The 18,035-nt window shown below is 42.4% G+C and overlaps 1 protein-coding gene across 1 annotated transcript in view; it reads left to right on the top strand.

Annotated features, from left to right (window-relative positions):
- The window catches only part of Ppn (proteoglycan-like sulfated glycoprotein papilin), a 504,188-nt gene that overhangs the window by 65,008 nt on the left and 421,145 nt on the right, over positions 1 to 18,035 (top strand). Inside the window, exon 2 of the mRNA XM_070095679.1 lies at positions 10,584 to 10,635. Coding sequence (XP_069951780.1) covers positions 10,584 to 10,635 — 52 coding nt within the window. The remainder of the gene's footprint in view (positions 1 to 10,583; positions 10,636 to 18,035) is intronic.

The following is an 18,035-nucleotide window of genomic DNA, read 5'->3' as shown; positions in this document are numbered from 1 at the left end:
TTGTGGCAGTGAGCTAAGAAACACTGAAGGTGACAAGACAATGCCTTGTGGCAGTGAGCTAAGAAACAGTGAAGGTGACAAGACAATGCCTTGGGGCAGTGAGCTAAGAAACATAAGAACATAAGCCTTCGACAGAGTACCTCACAAGAGACTCTTAAGAAAAGTGGCAGCTCATGGTATAGGAGGTAAAGTTCTAGCATGGATTGAGGCATGGCTTACCAATAGAAAGCAGAGAGTTACCATTAATGGAGTGAAATCTGAATGGGGATTAGTCACTAGTGGCGTTCCACAAGGATCAGTTTTAGGCCCTCTCTTGTTCATAATTTACATTAATGACCTTGATGAAGGGATTACTAGTGACATGAGTAAGTTTGCTGATGATACAAAGATAGGCCGTATAATTCACTCTGAGGAGGATATCAATGAACTCCAGGACGATTTGAACAAATTAATGTCTTGGTCTGAGAAATGGCAGATGAAGTTTAATGTGGATAAGTGTAAGGTACTTGCCCTTGGTAATGAAAATAACCCTCGAAGCTATAATCTAGGTGAAGTAGAGCTTGGTCATACAGAATGTGAAAAAGACTTGGGAGTCATGGTAAGCAGAAATCTAAAGCCAAGACAGCAGTGCCTCAGTGTGCGCAACAAGGCCAACAGATTACTTGGATTTATCTCAAGAAGTATAAGTAACAGAAGTCCAAAAGTTATTTTACAGCTCTATACATCACTAGTGAGGCCTCATTTAGATTATGCTGCTCAGTTTTGGTCCCCTTACTACAGGATGGACATAGACTCATTAGAGAACATACAGAGAAGAATGACTAAAATGATTTACTGTGTAAGGAACCTCCCGTATGAAGATAGACTTAAAGCCTTAAATCTCCACTCTCTGGAGAGGCGTAGAATGAAGGGAGATATCATTGAAGTGTATAAGTGGATGACGGGCATATACAAGGGAGACATTAATAAAGTACTGAGGGTGTCGAACCAGGTAAGAACCAGGAATAATGGATTTAAGTTGGATAAATTTAGATTTAGAAAGGACATAGGTAAGTACTGGTTTTCTAACAGAGTTGTAGATGCGTGGAACAGTCTTCCCAGTGGGGTGATAGAGGCTAGGACCTTGGGTAGCTTTAAGAAGAGACTGGACAAATATATGAGTGGGAGGGGCTGGGTTTGATTGGTGTTGGGGGGTGCGGGAGTTGTTTCTTGAGTAGCTTTAGGTAGATGTCGTTTTGACAAGGACCTGCCTCGTATGGGCCAGTAGGCCTTCTGCAGTGTTCCTACATTCTTATGTTCTTATGTTCTTAAGAACATAAGAACATAATGAGAGTAAGACACATGTGCAACATCTGGGTATCTTTATTGTAGACGTTTCGCCATCCAGTGGCTTTATCAATACAAATTCCAGGACATAACTTGAAGACAGTAGAACTATGTACAGAAGATGAGGTAATCAGTCCCTCAACCTAGGAGTAGGTGCGAACAGCACCATAGTCGAGGAGATTCTCAGAATCTCCTCGACTATGGTGCTGTTCGAACATAAGAACATAAGAAAGGAGGAACACTGCAGCAGGCCTGTTGGCCCATACTAGGCAGGTCCTTTACAATTCATCCCACTAACAAACATTTGACCTACCCAATTTTCAATGCTACCCAAGAAATAAGCTCTGATGTGCAAGTCCCACTCAAATCCAACCCATCCCACTCATGAATTTATCCAACCTAAATTTGAAACTACCCAAAGTCCTAGCCTCAATAACCCAACTAGGTAGACTGTTCCACTCATCTACTACCCTATTTCCAAACCAATACTTTCCTATGTCCTTTCTAAATCTAAACTTATCTAATTTAAATCCATTACTGCGGGTTCTCTCTTGGAGAGATATCCTCAAGACCTTGTTAATATCCCCTTTATTAATACCTATCTTCCACTTATACACTTCGATCAGGTCTCCCCTCATTCTTCGTCTAACAAGTGAATGTAACTTAAGAGTCTTCAATCTTTCTTCATAAGGAAGATTTCTAATGCTATGTATTAATTTAGTCATCCTACGCTGAATGTTTTCTAACGAATTTATGTCCATTCTGTAATATGGAGACCAGAATTGAGCTGCATAATCTAGGTGAGGCCTTACTAATGATGTATAAAGCTGCAGTATGACCTCTGGACATCTGTTGCTTACACTTCTTGATATAAATCCCAGTAATCTATTTGCCTTATTACGTACGCTTAGGCATTGCTGTCTTGGTTTAAGGTTGCTGCTTACCATAACCCCCAAGTCCTTTTCGCAATCTGTATGGTTAAGTTCTACATTATTTAACTTATAAGTGCTAGGGTTATGGACACTCCCGAGCTTCAGAACCTTGCATTTATCTACATTGAACTGCATCTGCCACTTTTCTGACCAAGAGTAGAGTTTGTCTAAATCCTCCTGAAGTTCCCTAACATCTATGTTTGAATCAATTATCCTACCTATCTTCGTGTCATCGGCGAATTTGCTCATATCACTAGTAATTCCTTCATCAAGATCATTGATATATATTATAAACAACAACGGGCCCAAGACTGATCCCTGTGGAACGCCACTTGTTACTGATCCCCACTCGGATTTAACCCCATTTATGGACACTCTTTGCTTCCTGTCTGTGAGCCATGATTCGATCCACGAGAGCACCCTTCCCCCAATGCCATGAGCTGCTACTTTCTTCAACAGTCTTTGGTGCGGAACTCTATCAAATGCCTTACTAAAATCTAAGTAAATAATATCAAATTCTTTATCGTGGTCAACAGCCTCAAAAGCTTTACTGAAGAAAGTTAATAAATTAGTTAGACAAGACCGGCCTCTTGTGAATCCATGCTGAGTATCATTAATCAAGCTATGCTTATCGAGATGGCTTCTTATAATCTCAGCTATAATTGACTCTAGTAATTTGCCTACAATTGAGGTCAGGCTTATTGGGCGGTAATTTGACGGTAACGACTTGTCCCCTGTTTTAAAAATAGGAATTACATTAGCCATCTTCCACATATCAGACACTGCACCTGTTTGAAGAGATAAATTAAAAATATTAGTTAATGGTTCACAGACTTCCATTTTGCATTTCTTAAGAACCCTTGAAAAAACCTCATCAGGACCCGGTGACTTATTTTGCTTCAGTCGGTCTATCTGCTTCACAACCATTTCACTAGTGACTGTGATGTTACATAATTTATCTTCTTCTGATCCACTATAAAAATTAATTACCGGAATATTATTAGTGTCTTCCTGTGTAAAAACCGAGAGAAAATAATTATTTAAAATCGAGCACATTTCATTCTCTTTGTCAGTAAGATGCCCATAGTTATTTTTAAGGGGACCTATCTTATCTCTGACTTTTGTTCTATAGACCTGGAAAAAACTTTTTGGGTTAGTTTTAGAATCCCTAGCAACTTTAATTTCATAGTCCCTTTTAGCTTTTCTTATCCCCTTTTTAATGTCCCTCTTAATGTCAATATACTGATTCATAAGATGACCCTCGCCTCTTTTGATACGCCTATAAATTCCTTTCTTATGCCCTAGTAGATATTTCAGCCTATTATTCATCCATTTTGGGTCATTTCTATTTGATCTAATTACCTTATAAGGGATAAACGTTCTTTGAGCAGCATGTATTGTGTTCAGAAAATTGTCATATTGATAGCTCTCTTCGTTACCCCAGTCAACAGATGATAAGTGTTCTCTAAGCCCATCGTAATCTGCTAAGCGAAAATCTGGGACTGTTACTGAGTTATCCCTACTATCATACTTCCATTCAATTCTACATGTAATTGATTTGTGGTCGCTAGCACCCAGTTCCTCTGAAACTTCTAAATTATTAACAAGGGATTCATTGTTTGCCAGAACTAAGTCAAGCAGGTTATTACCCCTTGTAGGTTCTGTCACAAACTGCTTCAAAAAACAATCCTGAACTACTTCTAAGAAATCGTATGATTCTAAATTCCCAGTCAAGAAATTCCAATCAATATGACTAAAGTTAAAGTCTCCTAGAATTACTACATTATCGTGCCTTGTGGCCCTAACAATTTCCTCCCATAGTAGTCTCCCCTGGTCCCTATCTAAATTTGGGGGACGGTATATCACACCTAAAATTAATTTTTCATGCCCCTCTGAAAATTCTATCCAAACAGACTCTGTATGTGTTACTTCAGACTTAATACCCGTTTTTATGCAACAGTTCAAGCGATCTCGGACATACAATGCCACCCCACCCCCCTTCCCGATACTTCTATCTACTTGGAACAATTTAAAACCCTGAATGTGACATTCTGCAGGCATGTCCCGACTTTTTGAATTAAACCACGTCTCAGTAATGGCAAATACATCTATGTTACCTGCACTAGCAACTAGTCTCAACTCGTCCATCTTATTCCTAGCACTGCGACTATTTGTGTAATAAATATTTAATGACCCTCCTATCTCTTTACCCTTCCTGCTCCTTTCTGTTATTCCACTAAACCTATTACTGTCATTGTCAATTAGTGCCACTGGCTTTCCAATATCCTCCTCATTTTGCCTATTACTAGTTCTCCTAGTACTCATGTTACTACCCTGCGACTTCACAGTTTTCCCGCCAAAACCCATACCACTAACTATTCCTAGTTTAAAGACCTAACAGCTCCCTCCACTGCGTTGGCCAGTGCTCCCACCCCACACCTAGACAAGTGAACCCCATCCCTGGCATACATGTCATTTCTGCCATAGAAGAGGTCCCAGTTGTCAATGAATGTTACTGCATTTTCCTTACAGTATTTGTCCAGCCAGCAATTGACACCAATTGCTCTGGACAACCATTCATTTCCAACTCCTCTCCTTGGCAAAATGCCACATATGACAGGTTTCCCACCCTTCTTCCTAATTATCTCTATTGCTGACCTATACCTGCTAATCAGGTCCTCACTCCTACGTCTGCCAACATCGTTGCCTCCAGCACTGAGACAGATAATAGGATTGCTCCCATTACCTCTCATGATGTCATCCAGATGGCTAACAATATCCTTCATCCCAGCCCCAGGAAAACACACTCTCTGCCTCCTACTCCTATCCTTCAAACAGAATGCCCTATCCATGTACCTAATCTGGCTATCCCCAACAACAACAATGTTTTTACCTTCCTTGGCGTCGTCCGTAGTGATGCTCCGAGTAGTCGACTCACATTCGCCAGGTAGCATTACACCACTTGTAGAATTCGTCATGACGTTCTCGATGGTCTTCGTTGGGGTTTCTAGGGATGTCTCACTCACGTCTGCCAATGCTTCCTTGGTGCTCGTTGTGGCATTCCCAGTAGAACACTCACATTCGTCAGATAGCACCGAGAATGAGTTGGAAGTTTCCACGGCAGTCTTCTGGTTTCTCGTTGTTTCTGCCTCTCCAACCGTTTTCTTAATCTTCAGCTTGGTTCCATGTTGCCCGGCCACTGACCAAGCTCCCCTCTTAACCTGGGGACTCACAACAAGTGGACTACTACGAATCCTCTTGTTCTCCTCCGTTAATCGCCGTATCTCCAGTTTAGCAACTCTGAGTTCTTCTCTCAGCTGCTGGTAAAGCTGCTCAAGAGAGGGCATCCTGGTTCAGATTCACAGAGAGCACACAAACAGGTCTTCACAGAGCTAAGTACACGTCACCACTGAGCTAAGTACACGTCACCACAGTGAAGGTGACAAGACAGTGCCTTGTGTCAGTGAGCTAAGAAACACTGAAGGTGACAAGACAATGCCTTGTGGCAGTGAGCTATTCATTATACTCAGATTGGATTTGTTTCTTTCCCCTGAACTTTTTTTTTCTCTCTTCTCATTTCCACCATTATGAAGAGCCTTTTCTCATTTTTTTTCAGTGATAAAAGGTGGGTTGTCGAAGAATTCCAATTTGCTTCTTGGGGAATATCTTTTAAATATAATCATTTACTTTAGTCCACACTGTTTTGTCTTCCATGCAAATCTATTTGCAATGTCCTAGCTTGCTGCTTGTGTGCTGCTGCCATCATTGCAAGCAACATGTGTGCTGCTGCCATCATTGCAAGCAACATGTGTGCTGCTGCCATCATTGCAAGCAACATGTGTGCTGCTGCCATCATTGCAAGCAACATGTGTGCTGCTGCCATCATTGCAAGCAACATGTGTGCTGCTGCCATCATTGCAAGCAACATGTGTGCTGCTGCCATCATTGCAAGCAACATGCAATATTTGCCTATTTCACAAGTTTTGTCTTGTGTGGAGGTTTTGAAGCTTTTTTAACAGACCTTACAACTATATTATTCTTCCTTAACCAAGGTCCTGACCCCACAATGGCCCTGACCCCACCATGGTGCTAGCCTCCACCATGGTTCGGACCCCACCATGGTTCTGACCCCACCATGGTTCTGACCCCACCATGGTCCTGATCCCACCATGGCCCTGACCCCACTATGGTCCTGAATCTATCATGGCCATGACCCCACCATGGCCCTGGCTCATCTATGATATTGACCACAACTTGATCCTGACCCTCTTGTGGTCATGACCCTATCCCTGCCAGGGCCCACCCTGCCAAACCCTCCTCACCCTGGTTCCCACCAGAGCTCAGGTAATGGGTCTGCAGGTCTCGTTAGGAACGTGTAGACTAATCTTATGGAGTTTGTTTATGTGAACATGGTTGTAGGGGTCCCACTTGTTCTTTATGACGGCCATATCCCATGCTGGGCCCGTGGTAGTGGTGATGGTGGTGGTATGGCGGTTGTGTGATGGTGTAGTGGTGGTGGTGCTGGTGTTTTTTCATGTAGCAAAATTGTATAGACCTGCAGTTTGCTGCTATATTATTCTTTATAATGGTTACACAGTGGGAGCAAACGCTATGTTTTCCCTGCTACATTCCACCAGACAGGATGGATTTCATACATGGCGTTTAAATGTCAACCTGACTGGGAGACTTCAGAGGGCGGTGAGGTTATCGTCAAGTAATCATTGTGGGTGTAGCTACGGAGTTTCAAAGACTTCGTTCCAGCAGAACTGGAGTCATTATCACGTGGGAATTACTCTCAGCATGGCTTATCCCATACACAGAAAAAATTAAAATTGTATGATATGTTCATCATATAGCGAGGCAACAACCAGTACACATGTAAAAGAAAAGAAATAGAAAAGGAGGGAATTTGAACTACACTATATACAAGCACCTAAAGTCGGTTCCTGACCAGCCGGGCTGTGGCTCGTACGTTGGTTTGCGTGCAGCCAGCAGCAACAGCCTGGTTGATCAGGCTCTGATCCACCAGGAGGCCTGGTCAGAGACCGGGCCGCGGGGGCGTTGACCCCCGGAACTCTCTCCAGGTAAACTCCAGGTAAGAATATTTACATACATATAGGAATGCAAATTCATTGATGTAAATACTCTTGATATTTAAATGCTACATTATGTGTAACAGATGCCTAAGAATACCCCTACGTGTACTAGCCTCGCAACAACCAGCCTGAACGTAACACTTATCAAATCGCTTGTGCTCATTTATTTGGAGTATTGCTCAGTGCTGACGGCCCCGTTCGGGGCTGGAGAGACAGAGCTCGAATAGATACGGAGAGCTAATAAAACATTTAAAATACTACTGGAATGCAATAAAGTTATAAATATGTACTCACTGAAGCGGAGGAGAGATACGTGATAATATATACCGGGAAGGTACCTGATGGTCTTGTCCCAAATCTGCACACTCCTATACCAACAAATTGAAATCAGGGATGTGGGAGGAAATTCAAAATAAACCCGGTGACAAGCAGGGGCGTCGTGGGCACAATAAGGGAACATTGCATCAAAGTCCGCAGCCCCAGACTTTTCAACATCTTACCATAAGATATCAGGAACACTGCTGTGACAAGTGTAGAAGTTGTGCAAGTAAGGTATAAAATACCGACAATATGAAAGTTAAGACACATGTGCAACATCTGGATATCTTTATTGTAGTAGACGTTTCGCCATCCAGTGGCTTTATCAATACAGATTCTAGGACATAATAGGAAGACAGTAGAACTATATACAAAAGATGAGGTAATCAGTCCCTCGGCCTTGGAGTTAGTGTTCACAGCATCGTGGTGGAGGAGAGTCTCTCCTCCACCACGATGCTGTGAACACTAACTCCAAGGCCGAGGGACTGATTACCTCATCTTTTGTATATAGTTCTACTGTCTTCCTATTATGTCCTAGAATCTGTATTGATAAAGCCACTGGATGGCGAAACGTCTACTACAATAAAGATATCCAGATGTTGCACATGTGTCTTAACTTTCAAAGTGTAGAAGTCTTCAAGAGGAAACCAGACAAGTATCTTCACCCGGTGCCAGATCAACCAAGCTGTAATGGACATGTGGGCCAGCGGGCTGCCGGTAGCAACAACCTGGTTGATCAGGCAAGCACCAGACGAGCCTGGTCCAGGGCCTGACTCCGGGAGCAGCAAGACTCTCGAACTCATCAAAAGTATATCAGAGGTAAACATATAAGAAGGAAGGAAGGAACACTGCAGTAGGCCTACTGGACCATGCAAGGCAGGTCTAACACCCAACCATACCTATTCATATACCCGTCCAATCTATATTAAAGCAACCAAAACTTCTCGTCCTGACGCTACCTGGAAGTTTTACTTATCTACAACTCTTGCCATACCAGTAATTCCTGATATCCTTTCTAATTCTAAATATTATCCGACTTGAATCCATTGCTGAGGGTCCTGTCTTGGTTAGATATTTTCAGCGTTATTTAAAACTCATTTATATATTCCCGTTTTGTATTTGTGCGCTTCAGTTACATCCCCAATAAATTTACGTCTTTTCAGAGAGTGTAAAATCAGTGTTTTCATTCTTAGTACCTGGAGTTTACCTGGAGTTTACCTGGAGTTTACCTGGAGAGAGTTCCGGGGGTCAACGCCCCCGCGGCCCGGTTTGTGACCAGGCCTCCTGGTGGATCAGAGCCTGATCAACCAGGCTGTTACTGCTGGCTGCACGCAAACCAACGTACGAGCCACAGCCCGGCTGGTCAGGTACCGACTTTAGGTGCTTGTCCAGTGCCAGCTTGAAGACTGCCAGGGGTCTATTGGTAATCCCCCTTATGTATGCTGGGAGGCAGTTGAACAGTCTCGGGCCTCTGGCACTTACTGTATGGTCTCTTAACGTGCTAGTGACACCCCTGCTTTTCATTGGGGGGATGTTGCATCGTCTGCCAAGTCTTTTGCTTTCGTTGTGAGTGATTTTCGTGTGCAAGTTCGGTACTAGTCCCTCTAGGATTTTCCAGGTGTATATAATCATGTATCTCTCCCTCCTGCGTTCCAGGGAGTACAGGTTCAGGAACCTCAAGCGCTCCCAGTAATTGAGGTGTTTTATCTCCGTTATGCGCGCCGTGAAGGTTCTCTGTACATTTTCTAGGTCAGCAATTTCACCTGCCTTGAAAGGTGCTGTTAGTGTGCAGCAATATTCCAGCCTAGATAGAACAAGTGACCTGAAGAGTGTCATCATGGGCTTGGCCTCCCTAGTTTTGAAGGTTCTCATTATCCATCCTGTCATTTTTCTAGCAGATGCGATTGATACAATGTTATGGTCCTTGAAAGTGAGATCCTCTGACATGATCACTCCCAGGTCTTTGAGTAAGAAAGATTTCTAATACATGGGATTAACTTCGTCACCCTTCTCAGTATATATTCGAGCACAGTAATGTTCATTCTGTAAAATGTAGATCAGATTATTATTATTATAATCATGGGGGAGCGCTAAACCAGTAGGATTATACAGCAGTGTAGATCAGAAAGGTATGTAAAGTTAAAGTTATGTAAAGATGAAGTATATTATTAGGATTTTTATTATTTATATTTCTTAATATAAAGTCAACTCTATTAGCATTATTGTGAATACTTATGATCTGTTGTCTTGGCTTTAATTAAATTTCTTTTAACCAAAACTCCTTAATCTTTTTTTTTCGCATTCAGTTTGACTAAGATCTGCATTATTTAGCCTATAAGTACCGTAGTTATTTCCTTTTCCTAGGATTATAACCTAACATTGGTTTGCCTACATTGAACTGCATCTGCTATTTCTCCTACCACATCAACCTATCCAACGTCGTGAAGCAAAATGTATTGGTGGTAGTGGGGCGGGATTTATCTTGTTACACTAGTTGTGATAATGAAAGTATAGTATATGAGAGGTTTTTAAGAGATGTACATGTATACCCTCATTGGTTTTAATTTGCTGAGAGAATAACTTGGTGTGTTATCTTGTTGAGTACTAGTAACTCTCTGCTAACAACCAGTAGTAGCCTCGTCATCATTTCTTCAGTCATTACAGTGTTCTTCATTTTAATTGATGCTTGTTTGAGATTTAAATCCGCACCATCTAAGGCGTTTTCTGTCCACACTCTGAAACTTCTTATTAAATATTTACGCATTTCCTCCTCCGATTCTGTGTATTCGTTTTCGAGATAAATTTTGAGTATTTTGTCTTTCACGCATTTTTTTTTCCGAGGTATAGTCTAGTCGACAATACCTCTTTCATGGTGAAAAAAAAAACCTGACATTTTTTTTATGTGTTGCAGGTGTGTGTGGCGAGGCTTGTTGCTGTCCACGCTGCTGGCTGTTGTTACCTTGGTGAGTACTCGATCTTACACCTCCCTGTATACCTCACACTCTACCAGTTTTCTACTGTTTGATTACAACTTTCACCTTTCTCCTTATGTCTTGGTTTTTATAACTACATGGTCTGTATTACCCTTGTGAATTTAGCGCTTGGTTTTGATAATAATATAACTACATGAATCCCTGTAGGGACTTAGATGACCTTTAAGTTTTAACAATATAATGCGGTTTTTAACTGATGTTTTCTTTTTAACTTTGTGTGATATTATTTGTTAATGTTGTTTCCTTGTGTTCACAGTTTTTATTATAGCTATTTGGATTCATCATCGGTAACCCTTCTTCCGTGTGTCTCCTATATCCTTGCCTCCTACACCCCTTATGTCTCCAACACCCTCATTATGTCCTCCATATTTCTCATATCCCCCCCCCTTCCAGCTGTATGTCCGCTACACCTCGGTTGGGGAAGGGAGTTTGAACATCTATGTTTCTTTGTTTTTTTACTCAAATAAATTTTACAGTCTAAGAACTGTTATCCTACTTAAGTTCATTTCGAAGCTCAGCTCTATCTAAGGTAGATTACCACCCCCGAGGATGCGACCCATACCAGTCGGCTAACACCCATGTACCTACTTACTGACAGGTGAACAGGGGCAGCAGGTGTAAGGAAACGTGCCCAACGTTTCCACCCGCACATTTCGGACATTTACCTGAGTGCTAATAAACTAGCCATGTGCTACCTCGGCTTCTGATTCTCCTACAGTTACGCGTTCATGAACATTTACGCCACAGATGTATAGCATAACTACGGGAAAACTTTAATGTGGCGTTTATAGGTAAGTACGATGATGTCTGTATGTGACTGTGGTGTCACAGCTGCCATGTCTTTCCTCTCATGGTCGCAGGAAAACTCATTTGACGGAGTCGGTAGATGTGAACAAAAAATGAGGGCTTTTGACACCACTGATATAGCAGACGGAGATTTTCCTTTCGGATCCCAAAGAACTGTAGTTAAAAGGAAAAATCAGTCTTGCGTGCGTGTGTGTGTGGGGGGGGGGGTGAGGGAGAGGAGGGTAAAATACACAGGGGTGGGTGGGGAGTGGGAAAGGTTGGGGATGGACTGTGTACAAACGCTCTCCCTACAGGCACTGACTCACCCCCTCGCCCGTTTCTTATCCTCATTAAACCCAGAGCAGTGACAGCTACACAGACTTGAGGCTCGTGACATCATTTATGCACCATGATAATATCAAAATGAAAACTACCTCCTTAGGATACTTAATACTTACAAACTTGCATTTCTGGTCACAGTGGTGCCCATGCTAACCTCCAATGTTTAGAAACATTGCTAGCTGAATGAGCCTTATTAGGCCTGAGCGTTGCAATGGCCAGAGCACTAGCCCTCTAGTTTCAGGACTGGTTTGTCATGGCTTCTAAGCTCATTCCCTGATTTTTTTTTTTTTTGGCTTAGTATCCAATGCAGGTTTGACTTTTAGTCACTAAAATATACGAAAGAGTTAGTGAGGAAAAGCGTTAGTAATGAAGACAGGTACTGAATGTAAGCCGTTGTTTTACCTTATCATAAGACAAATAACGGCAAGATTATTATTAGTAGTATTGCATTACCGGGAAACGCTAAGCCCACAAGGGCAATACAGTGCCTAGGAACCGATGAAGAATGTTTAATAAAGTCTGGCTACTTGTTCTTTCAATAACACCGAAAGAAAAATACGTTTCTAACCTGGATGACAAGATCACATGCAAAACCCTTTAAATTATTATGCTCCCAACGAATGATATCATAAATTTACAGTCGTGATTATAGCAGCATTGAAATCTTAACTGCCTATAAACGGGACTGTTATTGTTCAATAATATCACAATCTAGAGAGAACAAGTGACTTTAAGAGTATCAAAATCAGCTTCTCATTTTTTTTAAATTCTAGTTATCCAGCTTATAATTTTCTTTGTGGTTGTGATAGTAACACTGTTGTGATCTAAATTTAAGGTGAAGATCTGACATTATCACTCCTTAGTTCCTCACATTTCTCGTCCTCTCTGTTGAAGAATTTGATTTTGTTTTATATTCTTTTCTGGTTTTTATAGTTCCAAATTTCCATAGTGAAGTAATTAAAATGTGTCCTCAATAAATATCATATTTTTTTTGTGGCCGACTGGAAGCCCTGACTTATAATCAACTTGTAGAATTGCTGTTCTCATTGTTTACAATTCCTGTCTTCTCGTATAGAAGTAAAAGGACACAAGTGCAACTAATGCGACATTTATTGTGGCAACGTTTCGCTCTCCAGAGAGCGAAACGTTGCCACAATAAATGTCACATTAGTTGCACTTGTGTCCTTTTACTTTACATATTGTCGGTAATTCTACCAACTTTATTACTTCTCGTATAGGTACATACCTGACAGAATTGTACTAGTGCAGTTCTTCCCTCTTCACATAGGTACATGCACTACAATTACAGTTGCACAGGTACAATTCCTCCCTCTCCATATAAGTAACATTCTCGACAGTTAAATTTCAGCTTGTTAGGTAAGACACATATGCAACAGTTAGGTATCTTTATTATGAAACGTTTCGCCTACACAGTAGGCTTCTTCAGTCAAGTACAGAAAAGTTAATAGAAGCAGAAGATACTTGAAGACGATGTAATCAGTCCATCACCCTTAAAGTTTTGAGGTGGTCAGTCCCTCAGTCTGGAGAAGAGCATTGTTCCATAGTATGAAACAATATTGTTTCATACTATGGAACAATGCTCTTCTCCAGACTGAGGGACTGACCACCTCAAAACTTTAAGGGTGATGGACTGATTACATCGTCTTCAAGTATCTTCTGCTTCTATTAACTTTTCTGTACTTGACTGAAGAAGCCTACTGTGTAGGCGAAACGTTTCATAATAAAGATACCTAACTGTTGCATATGTGTCTTACCTAACAACCTGTCGGTATTTTATACCATTTAAATGTTCAAATTTCAGCTTGTATGTAAGGACAGGAATGTAAGGTCTAGTGGACAAATATTACCTTGCACGTGAATGAGTGGGTATTGGTAGTCGTCTCAATGATTTGGGACAATTGTGATGTATTACGAATCTTAAGACTGTAAAAGATATGTACAAAATTCACTTATTGTGAGTGGTGTAGTGGTAACATAAACAAGGGGTGTAAAAGACACATGGGGGAGCGGGAGTTGTAAGAGACACAAAGGATTTAGCAGAAACTTGGCAGAGTGTAGGTGGTATTCGGGGAGTGTTGGTGGTATTCGGGGAGTGTAGGAGACATACGGGGTGTATAAGAGGCCTTTCCTACAATTTCTCCTCATATTGACTCAGACGAGTTACAGGTATGTTAGGAAGTATTTTTTCAGTCATAGAGTTGTCAGGAAGTGGAATAAATAACAAAAAAAGGCACAGTACCGTGACTGGGACGATACACAAATAATCCGCACATAGAAGAGAAGCCATACCCCCGGCCGGGATTGAACCCGCGGTCATAGAGTCTCAAAACTCCAGCCCGTCGCGTTAGCCACTAGACCAGCTAGCCACAGTAAGATTCATCCAACTAGGTATATTTCTACACCATAGGAAAGTTAGCACAGGCACCTCTGTGACCACAAATGCAAGTTTTTACAGACGAATCTCCAGCTAGCGTGGCCGTGACGAACTCTAGCTCAAGTCCCTTCACTGCCGTCAACATGACTCAAGAAATCGTAATGACACGATTACAAATAAACCATACCCCCGGCAGTGAAGGGACTTGAGCTAGAGTTCGTCACGGCCACGCTAGCTGGAGATTCGTCTGTAAAAACTTGCATTTGTGGTCACAGAGGTGCCTGTGCTGACCTTCCTATGGTGTAGAAATATACCTAGTTGGATGAATCTTACTGTGGCTAGCTGGTCTAGTGGCTAACGCGACGGGCTGGAGTTTTGAGACTCTATGACCGCGGGTTCAATCCCGGCCGGGGGTATGGTATATTTGCAATCGTGTCATTACGATTTCTTGAGTCATAGAAGAGAAGAGATTACGGCGACGTTTCGGTCCGACTTGGACCATTTACAAAGTCACAGTAACGAAAAGGCAAAAAAGCAAACAAGTTCAGGTAAGATCCCAGTGGGATGAGCGGGGAAGACGGGACAGTTGAAGAATAGCTCTTGAGAGAAGTGTTCTTAGACAGAGAAATAGAGCCAGGGCTTAACCCAGCAGCCAAGGCGATCGTGGGGCAGACTTGAGAACAGGAATAGCAGGGACTGTTGCATCAAACTTGTGGTAGTTGAAGTCTTGAATCTTGAGTAGCTGGCAGCAGGTTAGGTCACATCAGAGGATAGAACACATATGGGAGTTATAGGAGTAACTGAGAAGGCAGGTTAGCAATGGAGCCATTTTCAAACTTTTTGAAGCTGCTCCTAGATAGGTGGTATAATTTAGCCTTGTTACTGAAGGTGAAACGTAGAGGCTTGATGAACTCAAGAACTTGGGTGAGTGTGAAGTGAAGCGATGATTCACAGGCATACTTGACTGTTCCAGCACTGAGGCTTTTGTAGAGTTCAGTACAGGTCATGGTGTCAGTATTTGAAGAAGTGTAGAAGGTAAGGTTTTCCCATGAGGGTTTACTGGAGTCGTCGCTATCTTCCTCTTCTGGAGTGGATTCACTGGGCGAATCTACAATAGTGGTAGCTGGTGATTGAGGGTCGGCAGGAACAGTGGAGAGGTGTAATGGTTGTGTAACAGCAGGCTGGGAGAGGTGGGAGACGGTGATTGAGGCAGCATGATCAACGTTATCAGCGGTGGGAGTGGTTATAGAAGTTACAGGAGCAGTTGCTTGGGCAGGAGACAGGTCTGTAGGTGCAGTAAAGTTCAGGGCAGTGGGAAGGATCTTGAGGATGTCTGCTGAAGGTGTGGAGTCCGGAAAATTGAAGGCAGGCATGTTGTTCAGACGGAATAGTTCGTTAATAGTGGTGTTGAAAGTGCCAGGGTTTGCTGCGTTTGCAAGGTGTGCATACACCATGCAGTACAGCACCTTGGAGGAAGCACCGTCGGGGAGCGGAGAGAGGGAGTTGCTGGGCGATGGTGCCTATAGATTAGCGTGTAGAGTCTTGGTGGTGTCGGTTTGTGATTTGGTTATTGCAGCATATGTCGGTGAATTGGAGGTGTTCTTCAGAATTTTAGTTTTCTTCAATATGATTTCTTTCCTGAGTGGGCACTTAGTTGCAAGGGTATGATGATTACCCTTGCAGTTAAAACATTGAAAATTGGGTAGGTCAAATGTTTGTTAGTGGGATGAATTGTAAAGGACCTGCCTAGTATGGGCCAACAGGCCTGCTGCAGTGTTCCTCCTTTCTTATGTTCTTATGTTGGTGCTGTAGTAATGGTGCATTTTGAACAAAACTTCTTATCCTTGATGGGGCAGTCTTTGGTGGTGTTTATAGGAGTAGCAGGTCCAGCAGTGGGAGATGTATGTGAAACGTTCTTGTTCAATATGACTAGGGTGAATGTGGTAATATGAGATGGCCAGACCGTCAGAGAGAGCTTGGGCAGCCATGGAGATGTCTGAGAATGTAATCTTTAGCATGGATGAGGTGTTAGGGATCTTGGAGATGCTGTCTACCGAGGCCCAGGTGTTTTGTTCCTCAATAGATGTCTTCAATGCTTCAGTAGAGAGAGAGGTGACGATATTGTCCAGTCTTTTCACAAAGACCGAACGTTTCGACTTCAAGAGTGGAGACGGGGATAGAGTGAATTGTTGTGTTTGTAGGGTCCTGATTGAAGAATCGTCCATTAGTTTTGATGCTTCCGTGTCGTCTGTGCAGACGACAATGAAGGAGTCCTTCAGAAAGTGGAGTGCCGTAAATTTGACCTGCAGGCAGGTCCTAACGACGGTAGCTAAAGTTAACTTCGAGGAGTCATTTATTGCACCATTCACAGGCTTGATTTTCACATGATGCAACAGCATTGTGAAAAGGATGTGACGTTTGTAGAATATAAATTCCCCACCCCGGCGGGGTCGAAGGGAGGCTTCTTGAGTGTAGGGCAGAGCACGATGGACCAAGAGTGAAGAGAAAAGGAGAGCGGGAAAGGTATATATAGGCAGGAGGTATTAGTATTAGTAGTGGAGGTGGAAGGAAGTAGTAGAGGGGAGGTAGTAAGAAGAGGAGGAGCCAGTCAAATACTAGGAAAGAGGAGCACTGCAAGGGAGCTAGGTGCCCACAGAGGGAGAGAGCAAGAACACCGAGGGGGGGGGGGATAAATAAATGAATAAATAAAGATGGAACAAATACACAGGGCAGAAGAAAGACAACCCAAAGGAGAAAAGGCAAAGGGGAAGAGGGAGAAGTAGAAAAAGGAGGAATCAGGTTAGGTCATGGGTGTTCTGAAGTTTGGAGCATTTTACAATGTAGTGGGAAAGGAAGGCATCTACAGAGACGAAGCCAGGACTAAGATTCATACAAGGAAAGTTGTGTATTAGGGAGGATTCAACCAGATGGCGACTGTGAAAGTTAGAAGTAGGGAAGACAGTTTTAGCAGAAGACCAGTCAATAGGATGGCTGTGATCTGACGTGACAGAAGAGAGCATTGTTAGTGTCGGCAAGCCTAACACTACTTTTGTGCTCCCTAAGTCTGTCAGAAAGAGATCAGCCAGTTTCTCCAAAGTATTGAAGAGGACAGGAGGAACAAGAAATAGAGTAGACACCAGGAGCATCTGTAGATGGAGGAGACGTATGAACGAGATTAGTGCGAAGAGTGTTAGTCTGGCGGAAAGTAAGTTTGATGTCTAAGGAATGGAGAGAGTTGTTGAGATTAGAAAGACCGGAAATGTAGGGAAGGCAGAGGACAGAAGAGTTCCCAGGAGTAGAGAGCTTGGGAGAGAAGAAATTACGTTTAGCACGTGAGAAGGCAGTCTATGAAATGGGAAGGGTAGCCAAGACGGGAAAATGAGTTATGAAGAGTAGAAATTTTTGATTGAAGGAACTGAAGATCACAAATGCGGAGAGCACGGAGAAGGAGGAAGCATAAGAACACTTCTCTTGACAGAGGAAGCATGATAAGAAAAGTAGTGAATGTACATGCCACTGTAGTATAAACCTTGGTAATAAATACCGACAAGTTGGTTTAGAAAGACACGTAAGCAAACACTATGACATATTTATTAGAAAACGTTTCGGTCCTGGGACCGTGATCACTTCTAACATACAGAGGTAGAAAGACATTATATATATAGGCAGAGAGTGAGGTGTGAGTGACGCATGGTGACCTGAAGAATGTCATGTTGGGATGAGGACAGGTAGACGATGAAATCATGTGACTCCTGTGTTGTTGGGTTGGTGATGCTTAAGTATCATGTATACCAATGTTTTTGAAATTTTGTAGTTTCCAGTGTTACGTTCTATAGTGTCGGTGATG

Source organism: Cherax quadricarinatus, chromosome 4 (genome assembly GCF_038502225.1).
Source record: "Cherax quadricarinatus isolate ZL_2023a chromosome 4, ASM3850222v1, whole genome shotgun sequence".
Lineage (NCBI taxonomy): Eukaryota > Metazoa > Arthropoda > Malacostraca > Decapoda > Parastacidae > Cherax > Cherax quadricarinatus.
Note: the sequence above shows the minus strand (reverse complement) of the source record. Positions and strands in the feature narration are given on the sequence as shown.